Raw genomic sequence first — 17,619 nt, 5'->3', positions numbered from 1 at the left:
GAAGTGAGTACATGAGTGTAGTAGACTGTAGTAATCAGAGTAAAAATACTTGTAACAGAATGAATGATCGTGAACTAGATCTCACAGAAGCTCAAAAAGCCACCAAGGCCAAATACCCCGCAATCAATAAGAAATATGAATGTAAGTAATGTGTTTTTTACTTGCTACTTGTTTTAGTTTGTTAACGAATCGCACCTGGATTACGTTATTTCGGTCATGTGATAACCTAAAAATCACACTATATTTAATTTAAGTTTCTTAATAATAATATAAATGTGAATAATTATAAACTTCCGAATTTGGTCGGAATAGATCATGTTACTCTGTTAGGATTCACCACCAGGTGGCGCTGTTTCCTCCTTTAAAAATGTGCTGAAAAGAAGTATGTAGACACCACTTCAGGTGTTTAGTTCCTACCTCCTTACTAACAGGTGTCTAAAATCACTAATAATTATTGCCCCTGTACTCAAAGCGAGATGGTTTGACTAGTTTGGGGAACTCTTGTGGTCTGCACAGAACCATGAACCATCCTGAACCCTATTAAAGAGCAATAAGGTGTATTAGACAAGCATTTGTGCACTGGAACAAGGATCATGCATCCTAATTTGTTGTTTGTCTCTCATGCATTAAAAGGCACATATTACCTTTCCTTTGGTTCATTTCAACATCCAGTGTGGACTCTCTAACACCACGTTACTAGTATAAGGGTCATTCTATAATTTGGGGTACATTTCACATCACCAAAAAGTACAAAAACAATGTTCTCTCTTAATAGAACAATCAGTGCTTCAAGTTAATATATTCCTTTAGTGCAGCGTTTCTCAAAGTGTGGGGCGCGCCCTTCCTGGGGGGCGCAGAGGCATGACAGGGGGGGCGCGTCCGACTGAAATATAGTGCGGAACCAATGTTCTAACATCGGCATTTTTTTTTTACGGTGGACCATAAACAAACCGTGTTTTCAGGTGTGTCAGTATTCATTCTAACAGAGAGTCTAGATCAGGAGCGCTCGATCACACACAGTACACGCTGGTACAGCGCTGCTCATACACACAGCTCAGCGGGACTGACATGACATGTGGCCACTGTTGATTTTTTGTTACCATGACTACGCCTCAGCCCACCTAAAGCACCGCTAATCTACAGGGTGGGTCATACGTTTCCATACATAGGAAAAATATTTTTATAAAAAACATTTTTATTTATATAATATGCTCTATATGGCTGCCATCGCTTTGAAAACATTTTAATTCGTTGCTCTTTATTCAAACGCATTTTTTAGGGTATCAAAAACTAAATTTAGAAAAAAAAAAGCATATGTATGGAAACTTGTGGCCCACCCTGTATTTCAGATGCCCTAAAAATGAGTTTAAATAAAGAGCAACGAATTGAAATGTGTTTTCAAAACAATGGCAGTCATGTAGAGCATATTATATAAATGAAAATGTTTTTTTTTCTTTTATAAAAAACAATGTTTATTTTTCCTATGTATGGAAACGTATGGCCCACCCTGTTCAACGTTTTCTGATGGAGAAATTTTAACCTTTATTTACAGGGGTTGGACAAAATAACTGAAACACCTGTCATTTTAGTGTGGGAGGTTTCATGGCTAAATTGGACCAGTTTGGTGGCCAATCTTCATTAATTGCACATTGCACCAGTAAGAGCAGAGTGTGAAGGTTCAGTTAGCAGGGTAAGAGCACAGTTTTGCTCAAAATATTGCAATGCACACAACATTATGGGTGACATACCAGAGTTCAAAAGAGGACAAATTGTTGGTGCACGTCTTGCTGGCGCATCTGTGACCAAGACAGCAAGTCTTTGTGATGTATCAAGAGCCACGGTATCCAGGGTAATGTCAGCATACCACCAAGAAGGACAAACCACATCCAACAGGATTAACTGTGGACGCAAGAGGAAGCTGTCTGAAAGGGATGTTCGGGTGCTAACCCGGATTGTATCCAAAAAACATAAAACCACGGCTGCCCAAATCACGGCAGAATTAAATGTGCACCTCAACTCTCCTGTTTCCACCAGAACTGTCCGTCGGGAGCTCCACAGGGTCAATATACACGGCCGGGCTGCTATAGCCAAACCTTTGGTCACTCGTGCCAATGCCAAACGTCGGTTTCAATGGTGCAAGGAGCGCAAATCTTGGGCTGTGGACAATGTGAAACATGTATTGTTCTCTGATGAGTCCACCTTTACTGTTTTCCCCACATCCGGGAGAGTTACGGTGTGGAGAAGCCCCAAAGAAGCGTACCACCCAGACTGTTGCATGCCCAGAGTGAAGCATGGGGGTGGATCAGTGATGGTTTGGGCTGCCATATCATGGCATTCCCTTGGCCCAATACTTGTGCTAGATGGGCGCGTCACTGCCAAGGACTACCGAACCATTCTGGAGGACCATGTGCATCCAATGGCGGTGCCGTGTATCAGGATGACAATGCACCAATACACACAGCAAGACTGGTGAAAGATTGGTTTGATGAACATGAAAGTGAAGTTGAACATCTCCCATGGCCTGCACAGTCACCAGATCTAAATATTATTGAGCCACTTTGGGGTGTTTTGGAGAAGCGAGTCAGGAAACGTTTTCCTCCACCAGCATCACGTAGTGACCTGGCCACTATCCTGCAAGAAGAATGGCTTAAAATCCCTCTGACCACTGTGCAGGACTTGTATATGTCATTTCCAAGACGAATTGACGCTGTATTGGCCGCAAAAGGAGGCCCTACACCATACTAATAAATTATTGTGGTCTAAAACCAGGTGTTTCAGTTATTTTGTCCAACCCCTGTATATGAAGTCAAGGGTCTCTGCTGGACAATTTGGAACTTCCCCATATTTGACTGCCACATATTTGACAGCTTTTTCGCATCAACCTACTTTCCACATGAAAATAATGAAGTCTAAATATGGGTCCATCCTTACTGATGATCACCTGAAAAACTGCTTTTTTTTTTTTTTTTAAATAATGAGTCCAACCTTAAAAAGTAGATCATGATGACCTGTAGACTGAAACAGTAGATCTCAAGCCATGAAAGTGTGTAAACCCCTGGTCTAGATTTACAGAACAGAGAGGTATTTGACAGGGATAAAAAGAAAAACAGCCACTAATACAGTGATAAGACTTAAACTCTCACAAATTAGTTTTTTAGGCACATATTCAACTTTATCTTTTTTTGTAAAGTGTTTGCAAATTTTATTTAATTTTTTAATTTTTGAAATAGCAGACTGATTGAAGTTATTTCAACACAGTTAAAATCGGCCTATTTTGTCAGTTGTTGTTGTTTTTTTTGGAGGGGGGGGGGGATGACAGATTTTCATCTTCCAAAGGGGGGCGTGACAGAAAAGTTTGAGAACCACTGCTTTAGTGTAACATATCCACTAGTTGCAAAGCTTAAACATAATTATTTTTTATTTTATTTAAAAGGGCAAGTAGATGTAGACTACTAGGTAACTTAGTTGACAGGTAACATAGTTGACAATTTCCCTATTTTGACCCATAACTTCAGTGGTAGACCTTGCCTGGCTGACCACATGTCATTTCTTGAACAGAATAATGTCTCATTTGAACATACATTTGAATTAAAATTATAAAAGAAATTGTAACCATAACAATGTATGTAACATAGTTGACGGTCAATTAATATACTCATTGACAATGTTCTATTATAGATAAAATATTTTTAAAAATTAGAGAACATTCACCACAGTTTGTTCAATATACTCTCCACAGAGAAAAATGATATCATGTAATGCTGGTCACATAGTTTTAGAACAAACCATTTTTGAGTTGCTGAGTGGAGTTCTGTTAGTAACATAGTTGACAGAACTTTTGCGGACAATAATAAATAAAGATATTTAAATTATTTAAAAGAGGAACTCAATTTAAAAAATATTATTTTATTTTAGTATTTAAACTATTGAAATAAATAAAAAAATAGATGTTGTTGCCCTTAATAATTTTATTCATTATTTTGAAACCAAGGCACCCTCAACTTAAAAAACGGACACAGCAAAAACTGTTCATTTTGGAACATCTGACAAATTTCAAGCTAAATGAAGCATAGGATGCACATAATGTTTTTGTGATATTACAACATGTTTTCCATTAATAGGTAAAATATGACATTTTTAAAGAAAATAGTTAGAATACATATAATTATTATCATTGGACATGGAATGTACCCCAAATTATAGAATGACTCATAAATGTTTGTTTGTTTATTAGGATTTTAACGTCATGTTTTACACTTTGGTTACATTCATGACAGGAACGGTAGTTACTCATTACACAAGGTTATATTGAACACAGTCATGGACAATTTTGTATCTCCAATTCCTCTCACTTGCATGTCTTTGGACTGTGGGAGGAAACCGGAGCAAACCCATGCAGACACAGGGAGAACATAAAAACTCCACACAGAAAGGATTGAACCCACTGGAACCAGGATCATGCATCCTAATTTGTCTCTCATGCATGAAAAGACACATATTACATTTCAACATCCAGTGTGGACTCCCTAACACGACGTTACTAGTGTAAATGTTTGTTTGTTTATTAGGATTTTAACGTCATGTTTTACACTTTTGGTTACATTCATGACAGGAACGGTAGTTACTCATTACACAAGATTCATCACTTCACAAGGTTATTCTGAACACAGTCATGGACAATTTAGTGTCTCCAATTCACCTCACTTGTATGTCTTTGGACTGTGGGAGGAAACGCACGCAGACACGGGGAGAACATGAAAACTCCACCGCACCACCTGTGGATCGAACCCAGGACCTTCTTTCTGTGAGGCGACAGTGCTACCCAATAAACCACTGTGCCACCCAGTGGCTTGCACAGAACCCTAAACCCCCCTTAACCTTATTAAACAGCATTAAGTTGAAGCCAATCTGTTTGGACACTAAAAACAGGAGGTGATCAGGCATGAAAAGACACATATTACATTTAAATTGATTTATTTCGACATCCAGTGTGCACACCCTAACACCACGTCACTAATCCCAGAGTTTACTTCGAGAGGCAGTGGTTTCAATTATAAAGTGAATAAATGCATAACATATAATTTACATGACATACACTTAAAAAGTAACCCTGTTCGACTTGCAGCTGTTCTGAGAGGGGGGTACATCTGTCAATAGGATGCATGATTTAATGTAACATGCATCACATACACACTGAAGGTGGACGGGGGTCACAATTCAGTACCGCTGTTACACTCTGTACCTCCCTTAGCTGTTGAAAATTAATTAAAATGACTATTTTTAAATGACAACATTAAAAAATAATGACTTCTTTGTTAGTAAACCGGTTTGTATCTTAGAAAAAATCTTAGAAAAATAATTTTATATATTTATTTAAATTCTTTATGTTGTTTTCCCTTTAGCTATGTCTCATTTAGGTAGGTTTGGAACAAGTCTAATGAATTGACCAGTTATTATTATAATTTTTTACAAATCTGGCAGCAGCAACAGATATCAAACATTATTCACTCATTCACACTGTTAATGCTGTCAAGCCTCACCAGTGTTTTTATTTATTTATTTAATACTGAACCTGTTTTCTCCATTTCAGATCTGGACCACACTGCAGATGTCCAGTAAGTAAATATTTCTGATCGCTTGTATTTAGACAGGTAACATACACTCACATCAAAAAAGAAAAGCTTTGCTAGCCTTAATACGTCATTGGTCAGTAAGTACACTCCCAATCCCTTGACAGTTCACTCCCTGTGACACCCTCTGCTATTTTGCTACAGTGAATGATTTAGGAAAAAAACTGCATGGATTACACACAATGGAGCCATAGGAAGAAGTCCAGTGCTGTGCTAAAATTTTTAATAACCAAATACATTCAGTGACAGACAAATTTGTGCATGTCAATGTGTTTAGGCTGCACTCTTGGGGTGACTCCCTGGAGGAGGCGTTTGAGCAATGTGCCATGGCGATGTTTGGCTACATGACTGACACTGAGACAGTAGAACCCATCGATTCCATGAAAGTTGAATCAGAAGGTGAGTGTAACATGTTAGTCACGTTTATTATAATCCAGTAATAATGCGAATCAGGCTGTGGTCAGTCTAAATGAAATTAGACTCACATTGTTAAAACAGAGAATAAGAGATTAAAATGATTGTACATTTAAAAAGAATTTGATTCACATCTCGGAGTATCAGCTGCGTCACTGTGTTTAATATGATGTCGGCCCACCCTTTGCAGCTATAACAGCTTCAACTCTTCTGGGAAGGTTTTTCACAAGGTTTAGGAGTGTGTTTATGGGAATTTTTGATCATTCTTCCAGAAGCGCATTTGTGAGGTGAGACACTGATGTTGGACGAGAAGGCCTGGCTCACAGTCTCCACTGTAATTCATCCCAGACGTTTTCTATGGGTTGAGGTCAGGACTCTGTGCAGGCCAGTCAAGCTCTTCCACCCCAAACCCGCTCTTCCATGTCTTTATGGAGCTTGCTTTGTGCACTGGTGTGCAGTCATGTTGGAACAGGAAGGACCCATCCCCAAACTGTTCCCACAAAGTTGGGAGCATGAAATTGTCCAAAATCTCTTGGTATGCTGAAGCATTAAGAGTTCCTGTCACTGGAACTAAGGGGCCAAAACCCAACTCCTGAAAAACAACCCCACACCATAACCCCCCCTCCACCAAACTTTACACTTGGCACAATGCAGTCAGACAAGTACCGTTCTCCTGGCAACCGCCAAACCCAGACTCGTCCATCGGATTGCCAGACGGAGAAACGTGATTCGTCACTCAAGAGAACACGTCTCCACTGCTCTATAGTCCAGTGGCGGCGTGCTTTACACCACTGCATCCGACGCTTTGCTTTGTGCTTGGTGATATGAGGCTTGGATGCAGCTGCTCGGCCATGGAAACCCATTCCATGAAGCTCTCTACTCACTGGTCTTTAGCTAATCTGAAGGCCACATGATGTTTGGAGGTCTGTAGCGATTGACTCCGCAGAAAGTTGGTGACCTCTGCGCACTATGTGCCTCAGCATCCGCTGACCCCGCTCTGTCATTTTACATGGATACTACTTCATGGCTGAGTTATTATATATATTTTTATATCTTTTATACTAATGCTAGTTAAAACTACTACTATTTTTATTTTACCTGTGTGTTTAGTCTGTAAACACTGGTTAAGAAAAAAATACTTTGTGCGATTGAATATAATATAATTGATATAATTATTATAATTGATATAATGTTCAATGTTTTTACATTTGACTTTACACAGTATGCCAAGAAAAATAAAAAATACAGTGGCCAAATGAATGTAAATAAATAGCTTATAAAAGGTAAAGTCCATCATTTTCTGCTTCCACATAATACCAATAATAATAGTACTAATATTAACAATAATAATATCACTACTCTTAGACGACTACTACTATCACTAATTATGTAATTATAAACTAACAATAATGATAATGAAACCACTATAGCTATACTAATAGTAATTCTAAAGTACAGTTTAAATTATTAATACTACAACCCCCAAAAATTGGAACAGTATGAAAAAAATGCAACAAGAAACACAAAGTTTACATTTACTTTGACTTTTATTTCATTGCAGACAGGATGAACCTGAGATATTTCATGTTTTGTCTGCTCAACTTTATTTCATTTGCTAATTCTTCCTGCAAACACGTTTTAAGATGTGCAACAGTACGGGGTCGTCGTTGTCGTCACATTTGTTTTAAAATTCTCCACACATCCTCTATTGGGGACAGGTCAGGACTGCAGGCAGGCCAGTCCAGTACCCGTACCCTCTTCTTCCTCAGCCGTGCCTTTGTAATGTGTGCAGCATGTGGTTTTGCATTGTCTTGTTGAAAAATGCATGGACGTCCCTGGAAAAGATGACGTCTTGAAGGCAGCATGTGTTGCTCTAAGATCTTAATGTACTTTTCTGCATTATTGCTGCCATCACAGACATGTAAATTAACTTCACCAGGGGCACTGAAACAAACACATACCATGACAGACCCTGGCTTTTGGACTTGTTGCTGATAACAGCCTTGATGGTCATTTTCATCTTTGGTCCAGAGCACACGGCGTCCATTTCTTCCAGAAAGATCTTGAATACTGATTTGTCTAACCACAATACACGTTTCCACTGTGTGTCCACATAAGGCTGCTTTTTTGCACAGTTAAATTTTAAGTGGCATTTGTGCATGTAACTCTGTATTGTAGTGCTTGACAAAGGTTTACCAAAGTAATCCCTCACCCATGTGGTTATATCAGCTATTGTTGAGTGACTGATCCCTCAGCACTGCATCAAGAACTGAGATCACAGGCGTTCAGCTTAGACTTGCACCATAATTTCCTCCAGATTCCTTGAATTGTTTAATGATATTATGCACTGTAGAGGGAGAAATATGCAAATCCCTTCCAATCTTTCTTTAAGGAACATTGTTTTTAAATATTTAAATATTTAAATATTAAATAAATGTTCTCATGCATTTCTCTTCCCATCTTTACTTTTCAAAGATTCTAGTTCCCAGTTATAATTACAATCACCTGTTGACATTATCGGTTTGGAATCACTTGTTTTTATCTCATTACTAGCCCTAAATGACTCCTGTCCCAACTTTTTTGGAATGTGTTGCATGATTGCCTGAAATGAAGGAACAGAGGTATATTAGAAAATGAAATGAAGTTGAGCAGACAAAACATGAAATTTCTTGGGTTCAAACTGTCTGCAATGAAATAAAGGTTAAAGTAAATGTAAGAAATCTATGATAAGAAATGTAGGTCATTACTGCTATAACCAATAGTGTAAACAGGTTGTGTATAATCAGGTTTGGACACCTTTTAGAACTTCTCGTACATCCTGAGTATTGGGTGTTGGTGTCTGTGTGCTCCACTTGTTATAAAATGTGCTTTTAGATGAATGACTTTCCTCTTCTGTGTTGTTCTTGGTGACAGTATGGTATTGTTGGCACATGGTGAGTTGTAAAATGAGCAAACATTGAACAATGACACTATTGATGTGCAGTAATTCAAGCAATAAATGGGTCATTATGCAACTACAGTCTTTTTATCAGCTCTGCATGAATGGAATTCAGACTTTCTTTGTCTGGAAATGCCAAGTCACCAGGAGATTGTGTTTGCAGTGATTGTATTGTGTGTAAATATTAACACATTTCCAGTTCAATGCATGCGACACACTCAAAAATAGTTGGGACAGAGACGTTTTTAGCACTGTGTTCCCTCATCGTTCCAATTAATGAGACTTTAATGGTTTGGGAACTCACTCACTCACTTTCTTTTTTTTTTTTATATATTTTATTTAAGTTTTCATGAAGAACAACATGAACAAACAGAACATCAACCCCTACACACAATTACAAATCAAACAAAATACAATTAGAGAAGAAAAAAATAAATACATAATTAAACAAATTAAAATAACGAATAATAATAATAAATAAAAAATAAATAAATACATAAATAAATGAATAAATAAATAAATAATAATAATAATTCCCTATGGTCTTCCTAACTCATCCATAAATGTGTTCCATAATAACTCAGCACACCCTCGTGCGGCTGCGCTAGAACACCTCAATCTCTCCAGCTGAGCAACCACTGACATCTCAGACAGCCACCTTCCGAAAGAAGCGGATTGGGGAGACTTCCAGCAAAGAAGTATAGTCTTCTTAGCTGCCACCATACTCGTCATCAAGAACTGCTGCTGTAGTTGTGAGAAAGCATTTATAGAATCATTATATCCAAATAGTGCTAATGCGACATTAGGATAGATACGTTCACCAAGCACCCTTGTCAGCAAAGAAAATATGCTAGTCCAAAAACTGTGTAGCATGGGACAAAACCAGAATAAGTGAGCCAAAGTGCCCTCTGAAATTTTACATTTGTCACAGATCGAGGAGACTGATGGATATATTTTGTTTAATCTGGTTTTAGAGAAGTACAGCCTATGAAGCACCTTTAATTGTATTAGCTTATATTTAGAATTAATAGAGCAACGTGACATTCTAGACACTCACTTTCTTAACTGCTCATCCAATTAGGGTCATGGTGGGAGCCTATCCCAGCTTTTCAATGGGCGCAAGGCACACAGTAACACCCTGGACGGGGTGCCAGTCCATTGCAGGACAGCCACACACACCCATTCACCTATAGGGCAATTCAGTGTCTCCAATTAACCTGACTGCATGGTTTTGGACTGTGGGAGGAAACTGAAGCTGCCGGAGGAAACCCACGCAGACACGGGGAGAACATGCAAACTCCACACAGAAAGGACCCGGACCACCCCGGCTGGGGATCGAACCCAGGACCTTCTTGCTGTGCTGTGAGGCGACAGTGCTACCCACTAGGCCACTGTGCCGCCCAGTTTGGGAACTGAGGACACTACTTGTTGAAGTTTTGCAGTGGGATTTTTGGCCATTGTTGCTTGATACAAGACTTCAGCTGCTTAACAGTCGACAGATCTAGACTGCAGGCAGGCCAGTCAAGCACGCACTCTGTGTCTATGAATCTTTTCACACTGTTATGTACAGTACATGGTGAAAGACCTCAATTATTTGCATGCATCCATTGAGAAATATTTTTAGCTGATTGCCAGTATTCGCATTATGTTTGGAACTAAGTGGTGTCTCGTCTTTGTTTGCAAAAACTGAGCTTTTGGTGGATGCTCTTTCATGACCTGTTATAAATACACCTGCTTATTGTGGAATGTTTCAACATTTTGTAACTTAAATACTCTACATAAGTTTCATTTTTATTTTGCGTCTGTCCTAACTTTTTTGAGTGTGTTGCTGGTATTGTTTATACCAAATTTCAAACTTGCAGCGATGGTGCACTTGCAGTGTGGTGCAGCGATATAAAATGCAAACACACCACTGCAGAGTGTTTCATTTACATTTTCAGCGTGACAGTATACTGTCTAAGCAATTGAGGGTTAAGGGCCTTGCTCAAGGGCCCAACAGTGGCAACCTGGCAGTGGTGGGGCTTGAAACAGTGACCTTCTGATTACTATTCCAGTACTTTAATCGCTAGGCTACAACATCTGGGGTTTGAACCTGCGAGTGTAAACAAACACAGTTGGGCATGTTTGAGGCAGGAAAGATTGGATAGGGTCTTTTACAACCGCTGCTGTTTTATGTGATCTCAGGGACTGGTTTGTGTGCCTGCATGGGTCAGGGAGTCACATGGAGCTTAGCATGGCTCTGTGATGTGACAGGTGATACTGATACGGCAGGTAATAATAAGATAATAAGCGCCAATAAACTCGACTTTTTTATGTTTATAAGATGTTTCTATTTACAAACTACAACCAGGTTGGTCAGTCATTTCTTTGTACTTTTGTCAGGTAAAAAGGTTCAAGAGAACACAGCACAGATTCTTGTTTTTATTGCATTATACAAAATGTCCCAGCTTTTTTGGAAATGGGCTTTGTACGAGGTCATGCTTGCTCATTGCTTGGACAACTAGTGGTATTGTACAAACTGTCTAGTGTCTATGTTTACCCAGTAGGCACAGAAGGGTCATGGTTGAGTACGTTCAAACAGTGGACAAGCAAGTAGGCAAGTCACAGCATTATGCTGGATTTTCATGTCTGAAAACACACATACACTGTGAGGCCGAAAGTATGTGGACCCCTGTCCTGATCAGGTGTTTGGGCGGCACGGTGGCTAAGTGGGTAGCACTGTCGCCTCACAGCCTAGTTGGTCCACCTTGTAGATGTAAAGTCAGAGACGATCGCTCATCTATTGCTGCTGTTTGAGTTGGTCATCTTCTAGACCTTTATCAGTGGTCACAGGACGCTGCCCATGGAGCACTGTTGGCTGGATATTTTGGTTGGTGGACTATTCTCAGTCCAGCAGTTACAGTGAGGTGTTTAAAAACTCCAGCAGCGCTGCTGTGTCTGATTCACTCATACCAGCACAACACACACTAACACACCACCACCATCACTGTCAGTGTCACTGCAGTGCTGAGAATGATCCACCACCCAAATAATACCTGCTCTGTAGTTGTCCAGTGGGGGTCCTGACCATTGAAGAACAGGGTGAAAGGAGGCTAAAAAAGTATGCAGAGAAACAGATAGAATACAGTCAGTAATTGTAGAACTACAAAGTGTTTCTATATGGTAAGTGGAGCTGATAAAATAAACAGTGAGTGTAGAAACCAGGAGGTGGTCATAATGTTATGTCTGATCGGTGTATTTCACAATGCAGTGTGTTTTTAATGATTCCGTCACAGAAATCCTTGACTCCCCAGAAATGAGGTGTATGTAAATGTTTGACTTCAATTTGATTTCAATTCTTCTGTAACGTAGACCAGTTAAACCACCAGTTAATTTAATTTTCTCCTTCTTTCTCTGCACAGGTGAAGATCTAGAATCACTCCTCTTCCATTTCTTGAATGACTGGCTTTTTAAGTTCAGCGCTGATGCCTTCTTCATCCCTCGGGTATTACATGCACCACTGAGAAAAAACATTTAATATTTTTTTTACATTTCACATTTTTAATTTGAGGTAGTAATGTAATGTAACCAGCCAGGTAGCACCATCACTGCTGTGAAATATGGTGGTGGTATCATAGAATTCATAGACAATTTCTTTTGTCCTGCCTCGAAAGCTGGAAAGGAAGTTTGTCTTTCGGCAAATCCGTGGCCCAAACACACAATTTGGTGTTTAAATAAAGACACTAATGTTGTTATTTAGCCGGGTCAATTGTGATCTGATCGATGTGGGTAGATTTCTACAGTGCCGTGAACCAGTTGGTCACTAGCTGCTCAGGTAAATAATTAGAGATCGCGACATCAGCAATGATACAGATACAGTAGACCCTTGAGTTACGAACGGTTTCCCGTACAAACATTTTGGGTTACAAACGATCTTTTTCGACTTAACGTACAAAATAATTTCGGATTACGAACCGAAATTAGTGAAACACGTGATGTCACGAACAAGTTGACTCCGACCGTCTCTCTCCATATATATATATATATATATATATATTAGGGCTGTCGAAGTTAACGCGATAATAACGCATTAACGCAATCTCAATTTAACGCGATTAAAAAAATTAGTGCCATTAACGCAAATTCTAGTTCATGTTGACACTTGACTGGTAGAACAAACGTTTTAATGTCGGACTTGCCACCGTTTTTCATTTGCGGTTTGTTAACATAATGTAACCGATCGTGGTAGTGATGCACTTGCATAATAAAGAAATAAATACACGCTATATTCACAAGTTGTCGGGAGCAGAACACTTTATTACACTTAATTAACTTCTTCTTCTGTACCGAATACCGGAAAGCTGAGTCGAGCACGTTAGTTCATGAACTATGGAAGCCCCAAAGGGTCAAAACACACTCACTTCGTGTAGAAACGTCCATCAAACCATTGTCACAATACAACCACAGACAAGTCTGATACAATAACTACGCCTTATCCCACCTAAAGCACCGCTGATCTACAATGTTTGCTGATGGAGAAATTCTAACCTACAATCTGACATTTACTGCCTAGTATGTGAGTAAATAAAACTCCCTTACAGTTTTCTCTTGTCCCAGCAGTTTTTAACATCAGTACATTTAGCATAAAATGTGTTCACCATTTTAATTGTAACATTTCACTTAAAAATCCTTGTTTTCTATAACATTTACACAGATTTTTTTTAATGCGATTAATCACGATTAACTATATGAAATTCTGAGATTAATCGCGATTAAAAATTTTAATCGTTTGACAGCCCTAATATATATATATATATATATATATATATATATATATATATATATATATATATATATATATATATATATATATATATATACAGTATATACTGTATATACAGTATATACAGGGGTTGGACAAAATAACTGAAACACCTGTCATTTTAGTGTGGGAGGTTTCATGGCTAAATTGGACCAGTCTGGTGGCCAATCTTCATTAATTGCACATTGCACCAGTAAGAGCAGAGTGTGAAGGTTCAATTAGCAGGGTAAGAGCACAGTTTTGCTCAAAATATTGCAATGCACACAACATTATGGGTGACATACCAGAGTTCAAAAGAGGACAAATTGTTGGTGCACGTCTTGCTGGCGCATCTGTGACCAAGACAGCAAGTCTTTGTGATGTATCAAGAGCCACGGTATCCAGGGTAATGTCAGCATACCACCAAGAAGGACAAACCACATCCAACAGGATTAACTGTGGACGCAAGAGGAAGCTGTCTGAAAGGGATGTTCGGGTGCTAACCCGGATTGTATCCAAAAAACATAAAACCACGGCTGCCCAAATCACGGCAGAATTAAATGTGCACCTCAACTCTCCTGTTTCCACCAGAACTGTCCGTCGGGAGCTCCACAGGGTCAATATACACGGCCGGGCTGCTATAGCCAAACCTTTGGTCACTCGTGCCAATGCCAAACGTCGGTTTCAATGGTGCAAGGAGCGCAAATCTTGGGCTGTGGACAATGTGAAACATGTATTGTTCTCTGATGAGTCCACCTTTACTGTTTTCCCCACATCCGGGAGAGTTACGGTGTGGAGAAGCCCCAAAGAAGCGTACCACCCAGACTGTTGCATGCCCAGAGTGAAGCATGGGGGTGGATCAGTGATGGTTTGGGCTGCCATATCATGGCATTCCCTTGGCCCAATACTTGTGCTAGATGGGCGCGTCACTGCCAAGGACTACCGAACCATTCTGGAGGACCATGTGCATCCAATGGCGGTGCCGTGTATCAGGATGACAATGCACCAATACACACAGCAAGACTGGTGAAAGATTGGTTTGATGAACATGAAAGTGAAGTTGAACATCTCCCATGGCCTGCACAGTCACCAGATCTAAATATTATTGAGCCACTTTGGGGTGTTTTGGAGAAGCGAGTCAGGAAACGTTTTCCTCCACCAGCATCACGTAGTGACCTGGCCACTATCCTGCAAGAAGAATGGCTTAAAATCCCTCTGACCACTGTGCAAGACTTGTATATGTCATTTCCAAGACGAATTGACGCTGTATTGGCCGCAAAAGGAGGCCCTACACCATACTAATAAATTATTGTGGTCTAAAACCAGGTGTTTCAGTTATTTTGTCCAACCCCTGTATATATATATATATATATATATATATATATATATATATATATATATATATATATATATATATATATACAGTACAGGCCAAAAGTTTGGACACACCTTCTCTTCAATGTTTTTTCTTGATTATTTTTATTTTCTACATTGTAGATTAATACTGAAGACATCCAAACTATGAAGAATTATGTAGTGAACCAAAAAGTGTTAAACAAACCAGAATATGTTTTATATTTTACCAACTCTACCTCTGCACAACCCAACTGATGGTCTCAAACACATTAAAAAAGCAACAAATTCCAAAAATTCACTCTAGACAAGGCACAAACATTCATTGAAAACCATTCCAGGTGGAAACCTAATAAAGCTGGTTGAGAAAATTTCAAAGAGTGTGCAAATCTGTCATTAAAGCAAAAGATGGCTACTTTGAAGAATCTAAAATATAAAACATATTCTGGTTTGTTTAACACTTTTTTGTTTACTACATAATTCCATATGTGTTCCTTCATAGTTTGGATGTCTTTAGTATTAATCTACAATGTAGAAAATTAAAAAAAAATTAAGAAAAACCACAGGAATGAGAAGGTGTGTCCAAACTTTTGGCCTGTACTGTGTATATATATATATATATATATATATATATATATATACACACACACACATACATTGAGCAGACAGCGGACAGTGTTTTTTCGGTGTTTTCTTTATATTTTGTAAAATTCAATATTAAAATGGCCTCAAAGAATGTGCAGAGAAAGCACAGTGCTGAGAAAATAAAAAAAAATCTATTATTATTTCTATTACTCCTGCCAGTAGCTGTCACTGTGTATCATACAGAGGGGACAGTGAGAGAGAAGAAGGAAGTTGCTGAGTAAAGTATTCTTTCTTTCGTGCAAGTACACCTACAAAATACAACACTATTGAAATAAAGAAGGAGATAATAGAGAAATATGAGAGTTATTGTTGTCTCTGGTAGATACATTTTTTATAAAAAGAAGGAAATTTATTATGTGTATTATGTGATGTGTGTTTTTTATGTACAGTTTTATGTATTGTTTTTTACAGTAATGTTTATTCTATAATTTAAGGGATTTAAGGGAAAATATACTTGTATTTATAACAAAAAAGACCATTTAAGACATAAGAAAGGTTAGGTAAGGGGGTGGTTTTGGGAGGTCTGGCACGAATTAATTCTATTTACATTATTTCTTATGGGAAAAATAGGTTTAACTAACGAACATTTTGACTTAAGAACAGCCCTTCAGAATCAATTATATTCATAAGTCAAGGGTCTACTGTACATGTCTTGTATTTTAGACTGGGTTTGATGGTTGTGGAACTTTAGTGATGTTTCACCGCTCTGCTCAAGCCGAGCTCTGAGCAAAGTAGCTATTTGCGCAGAGGGTCACGGTGAGAGCGAAACGCAAAATGGTACTCATGTGAATGCACTAAAAATAGCAACAAACACGTCTACGTCTTCTTATCAGTAATAGTTGATTGATGCTTTTTGCATAAAAACTAACATCTGTAACAACAGCACAAATGCTCGCACATAGTCTACATGCTCCGCGATCATGTTACTGCTTTTTACTTTTGTTGCGCATTGGCCACCATTGATGATGCAGGCTTGGTTCCCAAAAACTGGTGGAAATGCGGGTCGGTTCTTTACAAAATACCAAGGTTCGAAGAAACCCAAACAGAACCGGTTCAAGAACCAGAGTTCTTTTGGTGAAAAGCTACTGACTGTAATAACTGGCTCAACCAGATTGTAAACATTTGGGGACTTTTGAACTGTTGAATCTTGTTTAATAGTAAATGACATTTCCTGATTAAATTAATACAAATTCCAGTTTGTGAAAACCATTAATGTATAAAAACAGTCAAAGTATCCCTGGAAATCACTCCCATGTTAAAACCTAAGCTACCGTATATGGCCGTATACCGTATACGTATAAGTGTGTGGACACCCATCCAAATTATCAGGTATTTCAGCCAAACTCATTGCTAACAAGCATAAAAAAAAGTCCCAGAAGCTGGAGGACCTGGACCTTACAGAACACATTAAGCCAAGATAAACAGACTCTGTAGTGTTGCCAAGAGTGCCATGCTGTGAGGAAACAAGATTCAGCGAGCAGCCAGCCCATAAAAGACATCAAGCGGTTTAGGAGGAACAAAAACTTTCACTGACATACAGAACAGAGGCAGTTAAACCTCAAGTATTTACTGCTATACTGGATCGAGACCTGATGATGCACCAAGAGTCTGGAGCACAAGCAGAATCAGCATTCCATGCCATGCCTTAAGCTGGAACCCACAGGAAAACCACAGAGGACGGGGTGCAGGAGTCTAGGCTGAAGATAACTGGCATGTCATGGGGAGATAAGTGACTTGTAAGCAAGACTCTTCTCGGAATTGTTCAGCCTTCCGATGAAAATAGTTTGGTATGACCAGGAAAGCAAGGCAACTTGTTATCAGTGCTCATGGTTTCAGAATGCGATGTCTAACAAGCTCAT

At 38.9% G+C, this 17,619-nt stretch overlaps 1 protein-coding gene across 1 annotated transcript in view; it reads left to right on the top strand.

The window, feature by feature from the left end:
- Positions 1–17,619, top strand: part of zbtb8os (zinc finger and BTB domain containing 8 opposite strand) — a 40,074-nt gene that overhangs the window by 5 nt on the left and 22,450 nt on the right. Inside the window, exons 1-4 of the mRNA XM_062994940.1 lie at positions 1–141; positions 5,591–5,615; positions 5,908–6,029; positions 12,384–12,466. The exon at positions 1–141 is cut by the window's left edge and continues 5 nt beyond it. Of these exons, the coding sequence (XP_062851010.1) occupies positions 12–141; positions 5,591–5,615; positions 5,908–6,029; positions 12,384–12,466 (360 nt within the window). The 5' untranslated portion in view covers positions 1–11. The remainder of the gene's footprint in view (positions 142–5,590; positions 5,616–5,907; positions 6,030–12,383; positions 12,467–17,619) is intronic.

The sequence above is a fragment of the Trichomycterus rosablanca genome, chromosome 5 (genome assembly GCF_030014385.1).
Source record: "Trichomycterus rosablanca isolate fTriRos1 chromosome 5, fTriRos1.hap1, whole genome shotgun sequence".
Taxonomy (NCBI): Eukaryota; Metazoa; Chordata; class Actinopteri; order Siluriformes; family Trichomycteridae; genus Trichomycterus; species Trichomycterus rosablanca.
The sequence above is the reverse complement of the archived record's forward strand: the minus strand, read 5'-3'. Positions and strand labels throughout refer to the sequence as shown.